Raw genomic sequence first — 19,884 nt, forward strand, 5'->3', positions numbered from 1 at the left:
GTGCTTGCCTGGGATATTTAACACCAAGGAAAATATCAGACAGGGAAAAGTATTTATGATTTCTGTGAACTCATACACTATTAAGAGCTGTCAGCAAGTAGACACTGAGGGAAGCAGAGAGGCATGGAAAGACCCCTAGACTGGATCTGGCCCAGCCCCATCACCAACCTGTTGGGCTACTCTGGGCCTGTTCCTTCATCTTGGAGCCTCATTGCATCTTTTAAGTCTGTCTGTTTTAAGAGGAGGGCAGTGCATTAGGGGCAAGTGACTTGCTGCGACATAATGAGAAATGCATATTTGGTCTCTGCTCCCAGTGCCTGGCACAGAGCTCCTAAGTCTTTGGAATTTCTTGATAGGGGTAAGAGGAGCATCTTTTGTTATTCATAGCAAATCCCTTTCAAACATACCTGGGCTTATGCTACTGAGGTGACTCTTGGAAGATAGGAGCTGGTTGCAAGACAAGACAAACCAACCATGTGATTAGAGCATTGGAACTTTCATCTCTGCCCTCTGACCTCCAAGACAGTAAGGAGACAGTTAGGCAGGGATGGAGATGGACTTAATTGCTGATGGCCAGTGATTTAACTAGTCATGGCTACATAATAGAGTCTCCAAAAAAACATTCAACTATGGGACTCAGAGAGCTTCCAGGTTGGTGGACATACAGTGTTGCTGGGATGGTGGCACTCATGGAGACGGCATGGAAGCTCCGCACCACCCCCATACCTTGCACTATGCACCTCTTCATCTGGCTGTTCAAATGTATCCTTTACCATATGCTTTATAACACACCAGCCACAGTAAATAAGTGTTCCCCTGAGTTCTGTGAGCCATTCTAGCAAATTACTGCATGTAAGGGAGGTCATGGGAACTCCTGATTTGCAGCCAAGTTGGACAGAAGTGTGGGTAACCTTGGGACCTATGACTTGTGATTGGCATCTGGAGAGATAGAGAGAGAGAGAGAAAGAGAGAGAGCGTGTGTGTGTGTGTGTGTGTGTGTGTGTGTGTGTCGGAGGTGTGGCAATCTTGTGGAACTGAGCCCTTAACCTGTGGGGTCTAGGCTAACTCTAGGTAGATGGTGTCCAAATTGAATTGAATTATAGGATGCTCAGCTGGTGTAGGAGAATTGGTTGTGTGGGGAAAGCAACCCACATATTTAGTGTCTGAGTGTTGGGAAGAGAGACTTTCCATTCATTGGCTCCAAGCCCTACAGATGGGTATGTTCACATAGCTGAGTCTTTACCTTTCCTTGACAGCTCAGTCTTCCTAATTCCACTGAGACCAGCCCGCTGGCTGGCAACCTGAACTTCCCAAGCCTTTCAAGAGCGCCAAAAGCCAAGATCATTTCAGTGGGATCAGACTACAGAAACAAGAACCTATCCTTTCCAAATCTCAAGATGCCTGCCACACCCTGCTGGAACCTGCCATGAATCAGTGCCTTTCAGGACAGCCTCTCCTAAATTCATTTATCTTGGCTCCAGGGTGTGTTAGGCTGTAAGGAGTACTCTGGCTTTCTCTTCTATCAGTCTGCCAGAAACAACAGCCTATCAAGGTCACTCCAGGTCTGGTCTGGAGAGATTCACCAGATAAGAAAGAGCCTTTCATGCTATTAATCTATCCCCTTTGACTCAGGGTACTGTCTGCTATGTTCTATGCTGACTTGGTGAGAAACACCTCACACATTTGTCCCACAATGTTCAGTGAAGGAAGGAAGAGATGAACAGGTGCATGTCTATCTTCCATCAGTCCACATGGCAAATGCCCCTAGTTCTCTCTTTTTTTTGTACTGGCAAGGTCAAGCTCACAGGGTTAGAGGCAGTCCAAAATGACAGGGCCCAGAAGAAGAAAGACATGTGGCTAGGTCCTCAAACTCAATGGGGCTACAATCATAGGCACCAATTCATTTAGAGGAATATGTTTGGCCTTGTCATTTTTAAAGTTAGTTGTAGCATTCATTTGACATTTTTTTTTTTTTTTCTGAGACAAGGTCTTGCTCTGTCATTCAGGTTGGAGTGCAATGGTGTAATCACAACTCACTGCAGCCTAAACCTCCTGGACTCAAGTGACACTTACACCTCAGCTGGGACCACAGGAACATGCCACCATGAACAGCTTTTAAATTTTTTGTAGCAACAGGTCTCACTATGTTGCATAGGCTGGTCTTGAACTCCTAGGCTCAAATGATCCTCCCATGTCAGCCTCCCAAAGTGCTGGGATTGCAGATGTGAGCCACCATGCCCAGCCAACAAATATTTATTGACTGCTTACTATGCAACAGGCAGGCACAGTGCCAGCCAATGAAGATACAGGAGCATTCAAGACAGATTTGACCTTAACCTTTAGAACTTACATCAGGTTTGGGTTTTGTCTTTCCTATCATATATACATGTATATATATACACACACACATGCATATACACACACACGTATACACACATTCATACATACAAACACTAATAAACCAATTCTGATGTAGTGCTACCAGTGCTAATACAGATACAGCAAGTAACAAGGGAGCACACAGAAAGGTCACTACCTCTGCTTGGATGGAATCAGAGAGGAGATGACCTGACAGGCAATAAAGGAAAAGATACAGGACATTATACATGCAAATGATGCATGACAGCACGAAGCACCCTCTTATGAACAAATAATACAAACAAAAATAAAGTATAACAACTATCCATATAGCATTTACATTGTATTAGATATTATAGGTAACCTAGAGATGATTTAAAGTATATAGGAGGATGTACATAGGTTGTATGCAAATACTATGCAATTTTACATGAGAAACTTGAGCATCCACAGATTTTGGTATTTTCTGGGGGTCCTGAAACCAATCCCTCATGGACACTGAGGGATGACTTTAATTAATTCAGCATGAATGAGTTCCTCAAATTCTGAAGAACGGAGTCTCCCAGCAGGCATCTGTGCCCATATTTGTTGATGGAGTAATTTCTGCCACCAAGGAGGGAAGACAGCAGCCCCGAAAAAGCCACTGTGGAAGACCAAATGCTTACACCCTGTTTTCTCTCCACACAAGGCTATTGATCAGCCTCATTCTCAAAAGCCAACATCCTTAGCCCTAAATATCACCAGCCAGGGGCTTTAAACCAACACAATGACTCACAGTGAAAAGAAATTGAGACCACAGCATCACATCCTCTATCAACCACTAGATGGACACCACAGGCTAAGCTGGCTTTCTCCAAGTGTTCTGTAAATAGAACCACTGAGCTTCATAGCGTGTGGTAGCGAGTTATATAAGCATAAGGTCCTGTCAGGGTAGGCATCAAGAATAGACCATTCTCAAAATATTAAATACCTGCTATGTCCCAGTCTCTGGGTTTAGAAAAATAATGAGTGCTGTCTGCCTGCTAGGAACTCCAAGTTTAGTGGAGAAAGACACACACACACACACACACGTGCATAACATTTCTTGTGCATCTCAGATTCTTGCCTGTTCTTTTCAAGCTCCATCTCTAATATTCAAAGGTTAAGAACTTGTTCCAGTTCACTTGGCAGAGCCAGGATTAAATCTCAAGTCTGTTTGCCTTTTAAGAACATACTCTTTCCTTAGTACCATCCAGTGCCTCTCAAACACTTCCCATGCAAAGTGAAATGCTTATACATAAGGGTAGGTGTGAACCAAGACTACCAGAAACACGTGAGACAGAGCTAACTCTGACTGGGGGAATCCCAGAGGACATCACAGGGGAGATGTTTTCTTCAGGATTAGTCAGATGGGCATGAAGGGAAAGGAATTCCAGGAAGAAAGCAGCATGTCCCAGGAGGGAGGGCTTTGCAAATGCAGGAACCAGAGGCAGGGCTTTGCAAATGCAGGAACCAGCTTTTGGTGGTGGCAGGTAGCCTAGAGCAGTGGGAAGTCTGGAGTGTATGAAGGGAAATGTGGCCGGGGGTAAGTCAGCGAAGGCAGATGAGGCAGAGGCCATAATGAGCCTCCACAGTCAGTTAAGGCATTCAGATCTGTTCCCACAAGCAATGGGAAGCCATCAAAGGTTCTGAGAGGGAGAAACTTCTGATGTTACATTTAAAGGGTCATTTTTTTGTCCATAAAGGGATATATATTTATACTTTGGAACATTATACAACTCAGTGCCTCCTTTGAAAAGAAAAAAAAAATCATTTCAAACATATGGACGTGGAGTTTGCCCCTTTAATTTTATTCTGTACCATATGGCACTTTGAATTTTTAGAATATGAGTAGAAGATTGACTTCACAGATCAAAACCTAGTAAGAGAAATTTCATCTGTTATTTTAATTTCCTCCCCACTACAGCCAATGCCCAATTTATCAATCCAATAAAAGGGATGAGTGAGATCAGATAACAACCTGTAAAGTATTTAGACATGCCTGGTATATACCAGGCACAATATAAGAATACACACACACAAAGTGTAAAAGGCATTTGCCCTTAATTCTTAGCTAAACTACATGGTAATATGGTAATAAAGTAATTTCAGCCCTACCATAGGGAAAAATGAAGGATACACACAGGTGCATATGCATACACCAGTACAGAAAATGAACTAGAGGCATCAAAAAATAGCTGTTATGCCAAGCCGAAGTACAGCATCACTTTAAAAACAGAGGTCTTAGGTTTTTAGAAACCAGAATTTACTTCCATATCAGATTTTCTAAATAAACTTGCTATAAACTTTTACAAGAACTTTCCTCAAAGAGCCTCTGTACAGATTGATATATTACTCATACATCAAGGCTACGTTTCTACTAAGCCAAATAAACATCTGGACAAAAGCTTTAATCATTTCATTGTTTCCAAGCGCCTGGATGTTTGAGGGCGATAAGGCATCTAGACTCCGACTGGGATTTTGGTCTTTATCAGATACAACTGCAAAGAGAAATCCAGCTGAAGGTTTAAAAACCATATTGATTGTAGCACTTCAAAGCTCAGGGAAGTCAAATGACATGCCTAACGTCACAGAGCTGGCAAGAGGTTGAGCAGGGTTTAAGCCCTGGTCTGCCCAATATGATATCCCAGCCTATTTCCCTTTCACTACTTCAATTGCCTCAACAATGCCTTATTCAGCAGATTCTGAAGCACAGAATAACCAGCCTTTCAATGTTTACAACCTTGCCAGTTTATAGGAAGAAAATGATATGAGTAGAAAAGACATTAAGTGTCTTGCCCTGAACTCTGGGTGTAAACACAAACTGGTAATTTGGCCTCAAAGCAGAAATTCACATGCATTTCCACAGAGTGGAGACATGCTTACCAAGTGTTCTAGAATGCTACAACTAGAAGGAGCATTAGGTTCCAACTGGGCTACCTCTCCTCATGCTGAGGGTACATTTCTACATTAAAAGGAACAGGATGAGAAACCAGACCAAAGTTCTCCAGTTTCAGTAATTGGGTGCTTTGCTTACATTTCTGAACTTTTTATCTACACTTGCTCTAAGTGCTATCACACATGCTAAAACGTAAGCTTGGCAAAGCTGGAACTGAAATGTAAACATCGGTGCTTTTAAGCAAAGGTAAAGGCTCTGGTTTGGATGGTTAAAGAAACCAGGAGTTTCTCACTAGGCTATCACTAAGATTCAGGTTAGAGTGTTTCAATGTCTCCACCTTGTGGACATAATCAACACTACATCAAAATGAATTCACTGGCCATCTTTTTAGAATTGAAAGACTGGTTTGACAATAAAATCAACTCTTTATTACGGGATACAAAAACCTCAAAACAAGCCAGAATTTGTTTGGTAGTATATGAAAATGGGAATTGATAATAATAAATCTGAGTCCACGCTAGATACCAAAAGTTTTCTAAACAATAATACAAAGATTACGTTATGTGCAATTCAGTTGTAGTAATAGGTGTATGCTATTGTTTTTCATGTTTATGGAAAACTAGAAAAAAAGGATGCTCTAAGTTACCAGGTCATTTAATTTCTCAGTCCATTAATTGCGTCAGCCATTCCAGGCAGCAGAAATTTGTTGTACTCTAAGGTGTTGGGGCTCAGAAAACACTACAAAATAAAGGCCTCAGAAGCGAAAGTTTTTCTCTGACCTTTTTCTGCCCTCTGGTCTCTCAATCCTATTTCCCCTGAGGTCAGCCATAGAAACTAGAATCCCTCTGCCCCTAGGTAGGCCATAGAAATCAGAACCCTTTTTCCCCAAAGCCAGTCATAAAACCTCCAAACATTCTAATTTTCCCTCTTCCTTTCTGTGTGAAGCCTGGACATAAGGAAATTATCTGACCCACCTTGTTTGATTGTAGAAACCTCCATTACAGAGAGGGCTCTGCCCCACACCCAGAAGGCAGGAATGCTTCTCAGAAGGGCCAAGAAGAACCTTGCTTGATTTCCCCACTCCATCTACTAGCATTAGATCATACCTTTTTTGCCCAATCATATTTCTACACAGCTGCCCATACTTTGTAGAACCTAAGCATAAAATTGGACAATCTCCCCTATATCTTTGGGTGTTCATTCTGAAGGCTTCTGTGTATATACATTAAGTAAATTTGTATGTCCTTTCTCCAACGAATCTGCCTTTTGTGAGATGATTTTCCAGTAAACCTTCAGAGGGTAAAGGGGAAATTTTCCTTTTGTGCCTGCAAAAGTTTGGTGGATCCTGTTTTCAAAGATTTCACTACCCAAGATAGTTCTAAAAGTAACAGGCTGAAAACCAAAGCACCTCTATGCCTCAGCTTTTAATGAAATAAAAGAACACTTCTAGTCACAGAGGTAGAACAGAGGAAAATCAAATTAATTTTGAAATAAACTCTAGTAGTTGTAATATTTCAATACAGCAATAAAATGTTGGCAAGATGGTACACTATTACGCTCTGTCCCTAATAGCTGCAAGCCCTTGGGCAAGTTATTTAACCTTCCTGGACTTCACTTTCCTCATCTCTAAAATGGGGACTATGATATCATCTACCTCAAAGGATTGCTATGGAGATAGAACAAGAGAGTATAAAAGTAAAGCACCTAGCACTGTGTTTGGCATATAGGAGAGTTAGCTATTATTTAAATTATAAAAATACTGACTCACCCATTGGGTTCTTGATCATTATTTTCATGGAAATGAGTGGCACAATTAGTATTTCTGCTTTTTCTTATCTGTAACTTTAACAGCTAGAACATTCAAGGTGGAAAAGATCTTGGAGAACTTCTGGGCAAGTCATGTTAACAGATGAAGGAAGAAGTCCCAGGCAAGTGAAATAACTCACTGCACCTTAAGTCTGCAGGGTGATCTGAGAGGGGAGCATGAACAAGTTACCAGCAAGGCCTCGTGCTATACAGTCATGACAGGCCCCAACTGAAAGATTCCTTAGACGTCATCTCATCACTCCCCTTCACTTCATATATGAGCACACAGAGAAACAAGGAGGCTGGGTTTGTTCATTCATTCACTGATTCACATGTTCATTGATTTAGCAATATTTATGAGCTCCTATTATACACAACACACTGGGGATCCTGTGGTGAACACGCAAGACAAGTCATTGCTTTATGGCGCTTATTGCTGCAAGTAGGAGGGGGCCGGGAGGCAACAGAGGATATACACATAATCAGGCTAATTTCAAATAGCGATAATCTTCCAAAGGAGCCTGCCACAGAATGGTGGAGATGCCTAGGGCAGGAGGCAGGACACACACCTACTTCAAATTGCACAGTCAAGGAGGGCCCCTCCAAGGAGGTGTCAGCTGAGCAGCAAGAAGGACCTACCACGCAAAGATCTGGGAAGCAGAATCCAGGCTGAGAAACAGAGTGCAAGGCCGTGAGGCTGGAAAGAGCTTGACAAGATCAAGGATTGGAAGGGACAGCTGCAGCAGGGAAATAGGTAGGAAAGAGGAAGATGAGATCTAAGAGGCAGGTACAGGCCAGATCTCATAGGCCCAGGGAAGCCGTCTAACCTGCAAGGAGTCCATCCTCCGTGCAAGGTTTGGCTTAAGGGACTGACGCAACATGGTTTGTTTTCAGGTGTTACTCTGTTGTGAGTTACTGGCCAAGCCTGGACTACCCAGGCCTTCAGACTCACAGCCCAGCAGCGTTTCCCTCCATGCCACACAGCCTTTGATATGGACAGCAGAAACTCAGGTGGGCAGTTTGACCTCCTCCAGAAGACTCAAATAGAGCCCTACAAAAGAGAAGCCAGGTGCCAAGCCCTCTTTCTCTCTGGGAGAAAGGGCGGCCCCAGGTACTTACCCGCTTGTAATGTCATCGGTCCGGATGTTCTTGCTCAGAACATCCCCATCGCTCATGTAGCCGGGGGCGTCCATGCTGATGCCTTCCAGGTCCATCTCATCTCCTGCCTTGTCCGAGACGTCCACGTGGCAGACACTGCTGCCCCGGGAGGCCAGCTGCCTTCTCAGAGGGGCGGAGTACACATAGCGACCTGACTCAGTGTTGATGAACCGGCTGGCGTTGGCTCGAGGGGGGTACCCATTGCCCATTGAGGGGGCATCTCCTGCTTGGAGCCGAGGGCTGGACTGGCCCAGTCTCCAGGACAGAGGTGTTGGCCTCCCTGTCAAGCTGAGTATGCCACGGCCACTCATCTCCGTGGTGATATTGGTGTCAAACGTGGTTTCCAATGTGCTAGAAACAAAACCAACCTGATTAGACTCAAAGGTACCTAATATCCTTCACAGTTTATATGTTCTTTAATTATTTAGAATTATGAAATAATCCTCATATATAAAATAGGATAACACAGCCGGCCCCCATGTACCACCTGATGTGCTTCCTCTGCTCAAAATGAAAAAGGAAAGCTACACATCTACATAACATTCTGAAAAGCCTACTGGAGACTTTTCCTGCTAACTCATGGTACAAGAAATGAATTACTTTAATTAAATGACCTCAACTACTAGAATTTTCTTTCCAGGCCAGATGCAGTGGCTCACTTTCCAGGCCAGATGCAGTGCCTGTAATCCCAGCACTTTGGGAGACTGAGGAGGGCGGATCATGAAGTCAAGAGATCGAGACCATCCTGGCCAACATGGTGAAACCCTATCTCTACTAAAAATACAAAAATTAGCTGGGCGTGGTGGCATGTGCCTGTAGTCCCAGCTACTTGGGAGGCTGAGGCAGGAGAACTGCTTGAACCCAGGAGGCGGAGGTTGCAGTGAGCTGAGATTGTGTCACTGCACTCCAGCCTGGCGACAGAGAGTGAGACTCCATCCCCCCAACCTCACAAAAAAAATAAAATAAAATAAAAAGGATTTTATTTCCAATCTGGGAAAGAAAATACTAGAAAATGCTGAACTGATTAGGATGGGGCATGAAGGTTCCTGCTTGCCCATTCATTCTAGGATGTTGCATCACAGCCTTCTTTTCCTAAGGGTGGGATTCTCCACCCACCAGGAGTTCCTAATACCACATTTTACATCCTCAGCTCCCTCCCAACTGAGCAGTGAACACAGTTCTAATTTTCTAACCCTCTAAGGTTCACTTCCCCCAGACTTTTGCTTTTCTCATATTTCATCCAAAAAGCCTGGAAAGATTGGTAAATGCCTGGGCTTGAGTTCTTTCTTCAATCAAGTTACATGGACCAGAATCTGCCCAAGGATGAGCTCAATCTCTTGGCAGAGTCTGTCTTCCACTGTTTTCACAGCGCTGCAGTTTCTTGCAACCCAGTCAAGACTCGTCTGTACTTTCACAGGAAAACTGGAATTTCCTCACTGAGCAGAGAATGAGATTCTTCCCTGCAGAAGAAACCACTGAAGTCTTCCCTCCTGTCATAATTACCATCCCACCGTCAAACTGCTATGCCAACATTAAGTCAGTGTCAGTGACAATAGTGGAAAGAGGGATGTTTCACACCTAATGGTAGAATCACAAGATCCAATATCTGACTCCCCTTCATTCAGATACCTAAAGGTTTAAGAGGGTACCACCCCCAAACTCCCGAGTTTATTCTCCTCTGGAAGAGCCAATTTGGTCCCTTAAGCTGTTTTTGTTTTCCTCTGATCTTGGAAGTGGCCTTATTTTTCTCAGATTGGACCCCTTGTTTTGGGCCTCGGTCCTATTGGAGATGGAACCCACAGTGGTTAACCCCAATCTTCCAAAACTGCTGACAGTGGGGAAGCCCTGTGGTTTCCTTGCCGCAGCCACTTATCAAAGAAACTGAAATTGGAGAAGCAAAGGAGACTCCCTGGGAGCTCAGTGGGGGCAACAAGAACTTTCCTTGATTTCCACAAACTATAAAACCTCCTCCTGCCCAAATCACAAAAGACATCCCAGGTTTGCATCCTCTTCAACTTCTTATTCAACAATGACAGCACCTGATAAATGTTTCCAATGTAATGCTAGATTTCATCCAACTAAATCAGAGTTTAAACATGATCATAAGTTTTTATAAATGTTTCCTTACATGTTTTATGCACATGCATGACTAACAATATTACAGAGTGCTGCATATCAGAAGAGTGGGTAGGAATTCAAGCTATTCAGTTTATCACACAGGTCAAATATAGTTCACCTGCTCATTTCAACAGCACCAGACAGTTATAGAAAATGCAAGTAAAGTGAAATTTAAATAGAGCTGGTCTACAGTATCCTTTGTTGAATGGATTTAGCAACCTTCTGCTTTTGAGAAAAATCTGTCTATACTAATTTTTTGTTTCCTATAACTCTCTTCTGCATGTTGTATGGCATTCTTTGTGAATTCCGGCACATTTGGAAAGCAAGGCTATATATCCATTATAACCAAATCACTTTGCTAGTGGTATGAACAAACACAGGAGAAAATTAGGGTACCAGGTAGTTCAGTAAAGTAATTCACACTGCAGATACCTGTGTGTAACCTGAGTTCCCCTTAAACTGGACATGGTTTCCTCCAAATTCTGCCGCAGATCAGCGATGTTCTTCACTGTCCGCAGCCTCCGAGCCTCAGGATCTTCCCCTGGAAAGATGAGGGTTAAGACTAGTTTAATTCTCTGACCAACCATGAGCTTCATAACGGCAGCATCCATGTCTATGACCATAACCATATTCCATGCTCAGCATGTGCCTTGCTGTGGGTGCTTAATAAGGATTTGAGAATGAATGAATGATTGAATGGAAGTGTGAATGGAAGCCCAAAGGAAGTGTGAAGTCCAAGGAGATTCTTCCTTTAGGTGCCTCCTTAAATAGGTGAAGTCTAGCATGTGCGAGAAGCCAAGTGCCTAGTCTGAGATATAAACACGTTTCCACAGTGTCTCCAACAGAGACATGCTCAGGTTAGGTCCAACCAGGTAGTCATTTTCTACCCATGCAAAAATGAGTGAAGCATTTTGTTTTCTCACCTATTGGTGATATATGCAGCTATTTTAGGCCCTACTTTGCAAGCATAGCTTGCAGTAGCTAGAAGATGTGCACCTGTTAATCACAAATATTTATACAGAGAAAGGTTGCCTTCTTCCTTGTTAGATGTATTACGTCACCTCAAATTCAAGCTCCTCTACTTACTGGCTGTATGACTGTGGGGAAGGTGCTGGTCCTCTCTGTCCTTCAGATTTCACTTTTCTAAAAGGAACACAGTGGTAGTACTGACCTCAAAGGACATGTGTGGAGACAAACTGGGATCAGGCCTGGAGATCCCTTAGCACAGTGCCCACCATAAGCACTCAACACAAGCCAGCTGGTGCTCTAGAGCAGGGAGCCTTCAAGAAACAGCTGGGGGCCAGGTGCAGTGGCTCACGCCTATAATCCCAGCATTTGGGAAGCCAAAGTGGGCAGATCGCTTGAGCCTGGGAGTTCAAGACCAGCCTGGGAAACATGGCAAAACCCTGGCTGATGGCATACACCTGTAGTGCCAGCTACTCTGGAGGCTAAGGTTGGATGATGTCTTTAGTTTAGAAGGCAGAGGTTGCAGTCAGCTGAGATTGTGCCATTGCAATCCAGCCTGGGTAACAGAGAGTGAAGGGAGGAAGGGAGGAAGGGAAAGGAAGGGAAGGGAAGGGAAGGAGAGGGAAGGAAAGAAAGGAAAGGAGGAAAGAAAGACAAGAAAGACAGAAAGACAAGAAGGCAAGAAAACAAGCAAGCAAGCAAGAAAGAAAAGACAGACAGAAAGCCAGCCAGCCAAGAAAGAAAAGAAGGAAGAAAAGGAAAGTAAAGGAAGGGAAGGGAAGGGAAGGGAAGGGAAGGGAAGGGAAGGCAGATGGAAGGAAGGAAGGGAAAGAAAGAAGAGAAGAGAAGAGAAAAGGAAAGGAAAGAAAAGAGAAAAGGAAAGGAAAAAGAAAAAGAAAGAAGAAAGAAAGAAAAGGAAAGGAAAGGAAAATGGAAATGAAAATGGAAATGGAAAGGGAAAGGGAAAGAAAAGAAATGGAATGGAACGGAACGGAACGGAATGGAATGGAACGGAACGGAATGGAAAGGAAAGGGGAAAGGGGAAGAAAAGAAAAGAAAGAAAGAGAAGAAAAGGAAAGGAAAGGAAAAGAAAAGAGAAGAAAAGGAAAGGAAAGGAAAAGAAAAGAGAAGAAAAGAAAAGGAAAGAAAACAGACAGCTGGGTTCCTCTTTGTCAGCACCACAGTATTCCATTCCCTGGGCAAAACTTTCCACAAGACACTTGGCTGAGCAGCATTTGAGCTGAGCTGGCACTAGTGTACCATGAGAAATATGCCACACACAAGCTAGGACACAGTGCAGTCCTGTTTTGGCTTCTCTGACAATTCTGTTTCTTTCTTTCTTTTTTTGAGACAGAGTCTTGCTCTGTCACCCAGGTTGGAGTGCAGTGGCACCATCTCAGCTCACTGCAACCTCCACCTCCTGAGTGGAAGCAATTCTTCTGCCTCAGCCTCCTGAGTAGCTGGGATTACAGGCGCCCACCACCACACCTGGCTAATTTTTTTGTTTGTTTTTAGTAGATACAGGGTTTCACCACGTTGGCCAGGCTGGTCTTGAACTCCTGGCCTCAGGTGATCCACCCACCTCGGCTTCCCAAAGTGCTGGGATTACAGGCGTGAGCCACCGCACATGGCCTAGTTCCATTTCTTTTAGCCTTACAAAGGGAAGAGGAGAGGGGCAATAACTACAATAATGATTAATAGAATTATATATTTTCTCCCTCAGAGTAATTTTAGGGAGAGCTGAGAAGACTGAGGAAGCACAATCATGGGTCTTTAAAAGCCTAGGACTATTTTCAAGTGTTGAGCAATATTTTCAAAGAAATCTCCATCTAGAACATAGCACAAGCAGAATTTACATTAGACACCAAGCAGCAGCAAGTAGAATTGACATCAGACACCAAGTTGAACTTCCAGCAATTGCCATTAACAGGGGACAAGGCAGCTAAGAAATATAGTTTCTCAGAAGAACTAACTTTTCTTCTGAGATAGATGCCAACTTTCTTAGGTCATTCTTGGCATGGTGGTGCCTGGAGGCTGGAATGGAGTAAATGATATACCCATGATTTCATGGAGGAAATTTACTTGAAAATGCAAGTGCTTTCCAATTTCTCCTTCCACCTTTTAACCCAGAGAAATTTGGAAGGCATTTTTCTCTTATCTGAAAAGTGGTCAACTTGCATTTCCCTCCCAGTGCTTTAAAATACATATATATGTATGTGTTTTTAAACAAAAGCAAAGATGAATGTCTATTATACCTTCCCCTAATGACTTTGGAGGAATGTAACTGCATCTGCCTTCTGGGCCATCAGTGAAATCTTTTACTGCCAATTTGGCCACATTTTATATATATAAGCCTGCTAAAAAAATATTGATTCTTAGGTTAGCTCTAGGCCCTTTAGAAAATATTGATTATGAAGCTAAGTCTAGGCATAGGTTTTCAAATTACCTCAATTGATTACCTTAACCACATGCACAAAATACAATAGCCATATTTACTTATCCATCACTCTATTAATGACAGATTGTTGCTGGTCTTAACCCTCCATTAGAAATTCAACTATTTTATTTTTTAGAGACAGGGTCTTGCTCTGTTGCTCAGGCTGGAGTGCAGTGCTGTGATCATAGCTCAATGCAGCCTCAAACTCCTGGGTTCAAGAGATCCTCCCACCTCAGCCTCCCATGCAGCTAGGGCTACAGAGATGCACGGCCATGCCTGGCTAATTTGTTTTCTTTGCAGAGATGAGGTCTTCGATGTGTTGCCCAGGCTAGTCTCAAACTCCTGGCCTCAAGCGATCCTCTCACCTTGGCCTCCCAAAGTGCTGGGATTACAGGTATAGCTACTGCACCCAGACAGAAAGTCAAAGATCTTTGAGTTGGGGATGGTGTCTCATCTTTCCTTTTGGTAACCCTCACACAATTTATAGAGGTCTAAGAAATGTTTATTATGCAACGCATGTTTGGTCAGTGTGGGGTTGTAGGAAAAGCATGGACTTCACTTTTTCACAGATAAATATTTGAATTGTGGCAATGCTGCTTATTAGCCACTTGACCCTGGACAAGTCACTTATCCTCTCTGGATCTCATTTGTAAAGTGGACATAAAAACCTCTCGCTAGAAGGGTTAAGGTGAGAGTCAGATGATATGGCACATAGCACAAAATGAGGGCTCAGTAAATATGAGTGTCCTGTTTACCTCTTGTGGGTCGTGCTGGGAAATATTTGCCCTCCTCCAGGGTTCTACATCAGATCCCAAGGGCAATGTAGGAACACAAAACAGTAACCCACCTGATGTGCTTAGGTGATCACATTCTGAACTGCCAATGACCTGAATGTAGGATTTACCCACTAACTCACAGCCTGAACACAATAAAAACACAATCGAGCTCCAGTAGAAACAGCAGGGAGCTTTCAGCTCATACATATGGAGAGGTCTTAAAACTTTAGTGTCTACCTGTAGCGATCTGCACTTTGCCAAGGAGGGCTCTACCTCAAGCCACTAGTCATGATTGGGAGAGCATCGTATTGTGACCAAATATGACTGAGTTTGGAGGATATCAAAGTGTTACAAAAGGACCATGGAAAAAATCTAGGATTTTTACTTGGAAATAAAGAAACCTTAAGGGATATGTTACAACATGAAAAAGAATGAAAACTGTCTGGGGCTTCAGAAGGCTGAATTATATCCGGTGATTGGAAATGTAAGAATAAAGAACTCCATTAACTGTTGAAGCCGTCAACAACAGCAAAAAAATAAAGGGCTGCCTTATGAAGGAACAACATTTTGTCCAAGAAATATTCAAGCAGAGGCTGAAAGATGAGTCATCAGTAAGCTATAGAAGTAATTCATGAGCAGGATGATAAGCAGGTGTGTGTGGTTCCTTCAATTCTATCATCCAAGATGCATTTCTCAACTGTAATGCTCTGTACATGACCACGCACCATAGGAAAACCCACCCATTTGCATAAGTAAGAGGAAGAACTAAGCAATTGATCAAATAGTTATGTAAATGTCCATTTCTAAATAGTCCTACCATTCACTGTCATTTCAAAGGATTGGCTGTGGGTAAGTTAAATTCAACCTCATGCTATTCATTATTCGGTGTCTCCATAAAAAAAAATTCAACATAGTCACATGTGTGGTTTCTACTGCTTGAATATAAAGACATGTCACCCTGATAAGGAATTTTCATTAGCGACCAACCCCATTTGATTTGACACCAAAGAGTGCATAGTCAAGCATTACTGGCTGCACAAGTCTCTTCCCCGCAGCCGACTGACAGCATCTCAGGGTTTCTGAGCTCTTAAGTCCTGGTACAGTGGAGACATGGAGATAAAAAGAAAAATTAGGGGAAGATCACATACTGCAATCTGTCACTCTGAAATCTAAGTAATATTTGGAATATTCTCTGGCTCCTGCTTTTGCTTTTCAAATGTGGATTTTGCTGAGACTCAACATCTGACAGGAATCCACACCGCTCCACGGGCCACACATCTGAACCGTGCTGGGATCTGAAGCATTGTTCTCGCTCTTTTGATGTCTGCACATCAGAACACAACCTGGAATGTGCAAGGAGACTCGAGCAGCCATCTGAACTCCACACCCTTCTCATTGCTGGTCCTTTTCCTGTGCTATCCATGTACTCACATGAAAGAAAGCTACAAACCTTGAAGAGAAGGAAACAAAATCAATCCCAAATGTGGGGCCCAAATCATTCTAAGATGGACTGCTTACAAATGGCTTCAAGAATCTCTGCACCATCACTGTGCCCAGGCAGTGGAACCAGAATCCTCTGAAAGTAATCATTGGGGCTAATTGCTAGATGGGTAAGGTTCAATCATTGGGCTGCAGACCAATTCCACAGCTGTAATGTGGCTATTAAAATGCTGTAGTCAGGGATATTCAGTTTAATACATGGATTTTAAGCATGGATTCAGTTTTTAACACGACTGTGGAAGTGGTAAGATATGAGAAGAATGACACAGCCACTAATAAATCCATGGCTTACCACTCATTTCCCTGACTAGAAGTTGCTGGAGCATGGGACACAGAGTTGGGGAATGGGGAAAAGAGACAGAGAAGATGGCAGCCTGGAATCCACCGTAGTAAGAATTCTAATTAAGGTGTGATTTTTCTTCTTTAATTAAGAATGTGATAGTATAGTGTCCAAAAATAAATGCTTGTAGAATTAACTATATAACAGCTGTGGATTTTATGCTATCATACAGTATAATGTACCTGTAATCATCATTGTCTACATTACATTTAAATAAAATTTATATATATTTTTTTGTTTCTGGTAAAAAGAAGCATGTTACAATTTCCCCCCCCCAATTCATGTAGGACTCTAAGAACACATTTTAAATCAGTGCTTTTATACAGAAACAAAATCCACTATTTTAGAATTCTAAATCTTGTTGAAAAGCAACTTTATCTGAAGAGTAAACAAGAAGATTCAAAGTTAAGTATCAGTGCAGTCCAGAGCCACTAAATGAATAAAACTGAATGTATCTTAAAAATAGGATTGGCACACCAGTAAGAGACTTGTTTACAATTCTGGGGAGGAGGGAAGAAACGGTAAGAGGGACAGAAAAGGGAAGAAAAACAAGAAGAAAAATAATAGGAAAAAAAAAGAAAGAAAGTTTGTTTAGCTCAAAGTCAATGCAACCATAATGCAACTTGTAATCAAGCTGGGTTCATGCTGTTCCAGCAGGTATTGCATGGAAGGCCTCATCACCAACAGACACAGATTTCTGAGGCTCCATACTCACCAGTGAGTTCTTCCAGAGCAGGCTGTCCAGTCTTGGTGAAGTGGCTGGGCTCCATGCTCACACCCGTTGAGCTTGACTCGGCGGTAACATTCCCTTCAGTGTCCGTCTGAGACCTTCACACACAAACCAAAGCAGACACACTTGTCATGAGAGGGAACTACCACATCTGGACCACTGTGGTCTAACCACAGCCCTCACCATCACCTCCTATAGCAAGAAGCTTCAGAACAGAGTGGACCAGCGGACTGACGCCAAATAATTCATTAGCCGTATGTGGAACAATGTCCTAAGAACAGAGAGAGCCGCTGAACTGTAAAAGATAAACTTTTCATTGCCCAGATGGAGGGTCTGCAATCCCTCACTTGGGAATGCTTCTCTGAACCTCCGTCAGGATGCTAGGTCTAGCCAGACACATGCTGGAGGGTAGTGGGTGGTTTGAATAATTTAACCTATGCCAAAGAACAACTTCTAAGTAACCAGCCATGCCAACAATTCAAACATAAAGATGACTCTATTAACAGCACCCCCACCCCAAAATTCTCCTGACATGGTTTTCTCTATAAAGGTGACCATAAAACCAGTCGGAAGTGGGTGCCAAGCAGGTGTGTTTGCCCTCCAGGTCTCTGATTCAGAGCTTAGTTCTTCTGACATGAAAGGTCTCATTGATCATTATTTCAACACTTGACTGAAATCCGTACTTCCCCAAACCCTCTCCATGCCCTTATTTGTCAAGCAAATTGAAGCAACGGCTTCATGCAATGTTTTCTTGTCACAGCTACCTCTGCTCATTCAGGCATGGCATGCAAATGCATAATTACACTCAGATGCATGACCCTGCACGTAACATTATTAACGCACTGGCATCCTGAACTAATTCAACCGATTTCACTATCTGTGAAGAAAACGTTTGCCCAGAATGAGAATGGATGACGAGGGATGTACTGATAAACCTCAAGTCATCCAACTGTTCTTGCCTCCTTTGTTCTTCCTACTGAGGCCATCGTTCTCAATTCTGTTATCTTTACCTTTAAAGGATTTCATAATCCCTGTGCTCCTTTCACCTCCAGCCAGGGTCCAAGCCCTCATCATCTCTGCTGAGGCCTTGTGAGTACTTTGAAACAGGTACCTCACACCTAGAGGTTGCAAATGGCAGCCTGGTGTGGAAACCAGCCGAATTTATTCCTACTGGTCTGCATAATATTTTAAAGTTTTAAAATTAGTTCAACATTTAAAAATCGGGATATTTCACAATAAATATCTGAATTTCTGCCTTCGTCCAGTAAAAACAATAAAGCCTGGGAAAGACTGAGTCTTTGTTATTGTAGATCGCCACCTGCTGGTGCCAAGTGGTGGCTGCACCCTCTAAAGAGGCATGGCTCCCTCTGCCACAGCCGCTCACCCTGAGCCACCCATCTAGATGACCATTTAGAGGCCAATTAGGCATCTGAATCTGTGATCTCCATTCTACACTCTTCCTAAGTTTGGTCCACTCCCCACACGATCCTTCATTGACTTTTGTAATACTGACGTGATGACATCACTGTCTTCAGTGGTTTCCATTACCCACAGAATAAGGTCTAAACTCATTATTGTGGTAGATGATGGCCACATTCTTCCTTTATTTCCAGCCCCATCTCCTGCCTTTCTAACCCTTTACATACAACTCTACTATGCTCCACCCACACGTGGCTTCTCTCCACATGCCTTCAACAGGTTTATCTTTGCAGTAACTGCAACCTCTCTGCCTAAAGGCCCTTCTCCTCCTTCCTTAGTTTGCTGCTAATCTGTCTTTAAGATGCAGCTTCCATGTCATCTTTGCCTGACAGCCTTCCTTGACTCCTTGCCAGGAGTTCCTATAGCACTCTCCTTATTCTCTTGTTGGCTAAAATGTGATCCTATAGCACTCTCCTTATTCTCCTGTTGGCGAAAATGTGATCTAATAAGTAAATCTTTCCTCATCTAGATTGAGAGCTCTCCGGAGACAAAGGTTAGTTCAAGTTCATATGCTGCACAGGCAACACAAGAAGGGTGTGTTGACTGGATAAATAAGAAATGTTTAAGTCTCAGAAGATGCTAGGTACTAGAAGGAACATTAGACTTGGAAGTCTAAATATTCGACTAGCTCCAGGTCTAAGATCTATAACTTGTTAGCCATGCAAAATTTGAGTTGTCACTTCACCTCTTTGAATCTCAGCATCCTCATCTGTACAATGGGGATAATAATAGCAATCTCCTCTGGTTCTATAAAAATGAAAGGTGATGTGACACACAACTCTTAGTAAACTATAAAGTGATAAAGTGATAAAGTGATAGATGAATCCACTGTTACTTCTGAATTGATAAATATAATTCATTCTAAGTGATTTTTTTAAAAATGACCCATCTTCCCTTTACTCCTTGGTAACAACTTTAACATGGAGAGGTTTTGGTGGGGGGGAGAAATTATAAGTTATATATAGTGAACCATAAGCTTGAGGGAGAGAATTTTAGAGCAGAAAAGGAGAATAAACCATTTTATAGAATCTAATCTAATCCAATCTTCTCACTTTCCAGATGAAGACAATAAAGATAAAGTGATTTAGAGTCAAGACTGGTGGTTAACAGCCTGGTCTCACTAGTTAGACAGACTTGGCTTTTTTGTTTGTTTGTTTTTGAGACAGTCTCATTCTGTTACCCAGGCTGGTGTGCAGTGGCGTGATCATGGCTCACTGCAACCTCTGCTTCCCAGGTTCAAGGGATTCACATGCCTCAGCCTCCTGAGTAGTTGGGACTACAGGCGTGCACCACCTCGCC

The 19,884-nt window shown here is 42.8% G+C and overlaps 1 protein-coding gene across 10 annotated transcripts in view; it reads right to left on the reverse strand.

The window, feature by feature from the left end:
• Nucleotides 1-19,884, reverse strand: part of NAV2 (neuron navigator 2) — a 779,302-nt gene that overhangs the window by 170,143 nt on the left and 589,275 nt on the right. For all 10 annotated transcript variants that reach the window (XM_063671085.1, XM_063671084.1, XM_054438543.2 and 7 more), the window contains 3 exons: nucleotides 17,092-17,204; nucleotides 10,790-10,898; nucleotides 8,201-8,590 (listed from right to left, as the gene is read on the reverse strand). In XM_063671085.1, the coding sequence (XP_063527155.1) occupies nucleotides 8,201-8,590; nucleotides 10,790-10,898; nucleotides 17,092-17,204 (612 nt within the window). The remainder of the gene's footprint in view (nucleotides 1-8,200; nucleotides 8,591-10,789; nucleotides 10,899-17,091; nucleotides 17,205-19,884) is intronic.

This window comes from Pongo pygmaeus, chromosome 9 (assembly GCF_028885625.2).
Source record: "Pongo pygmaeus isolate AG05252 chromosome 9, NHGRI_mPonPyg2-v2.0_pri, whole genome shotgun sequence".
NCBI lineage: Eukaryota > Metazoa > Chordata > Mammalia > Primates > Hominidae > Pongo > Pongo pygmaeus.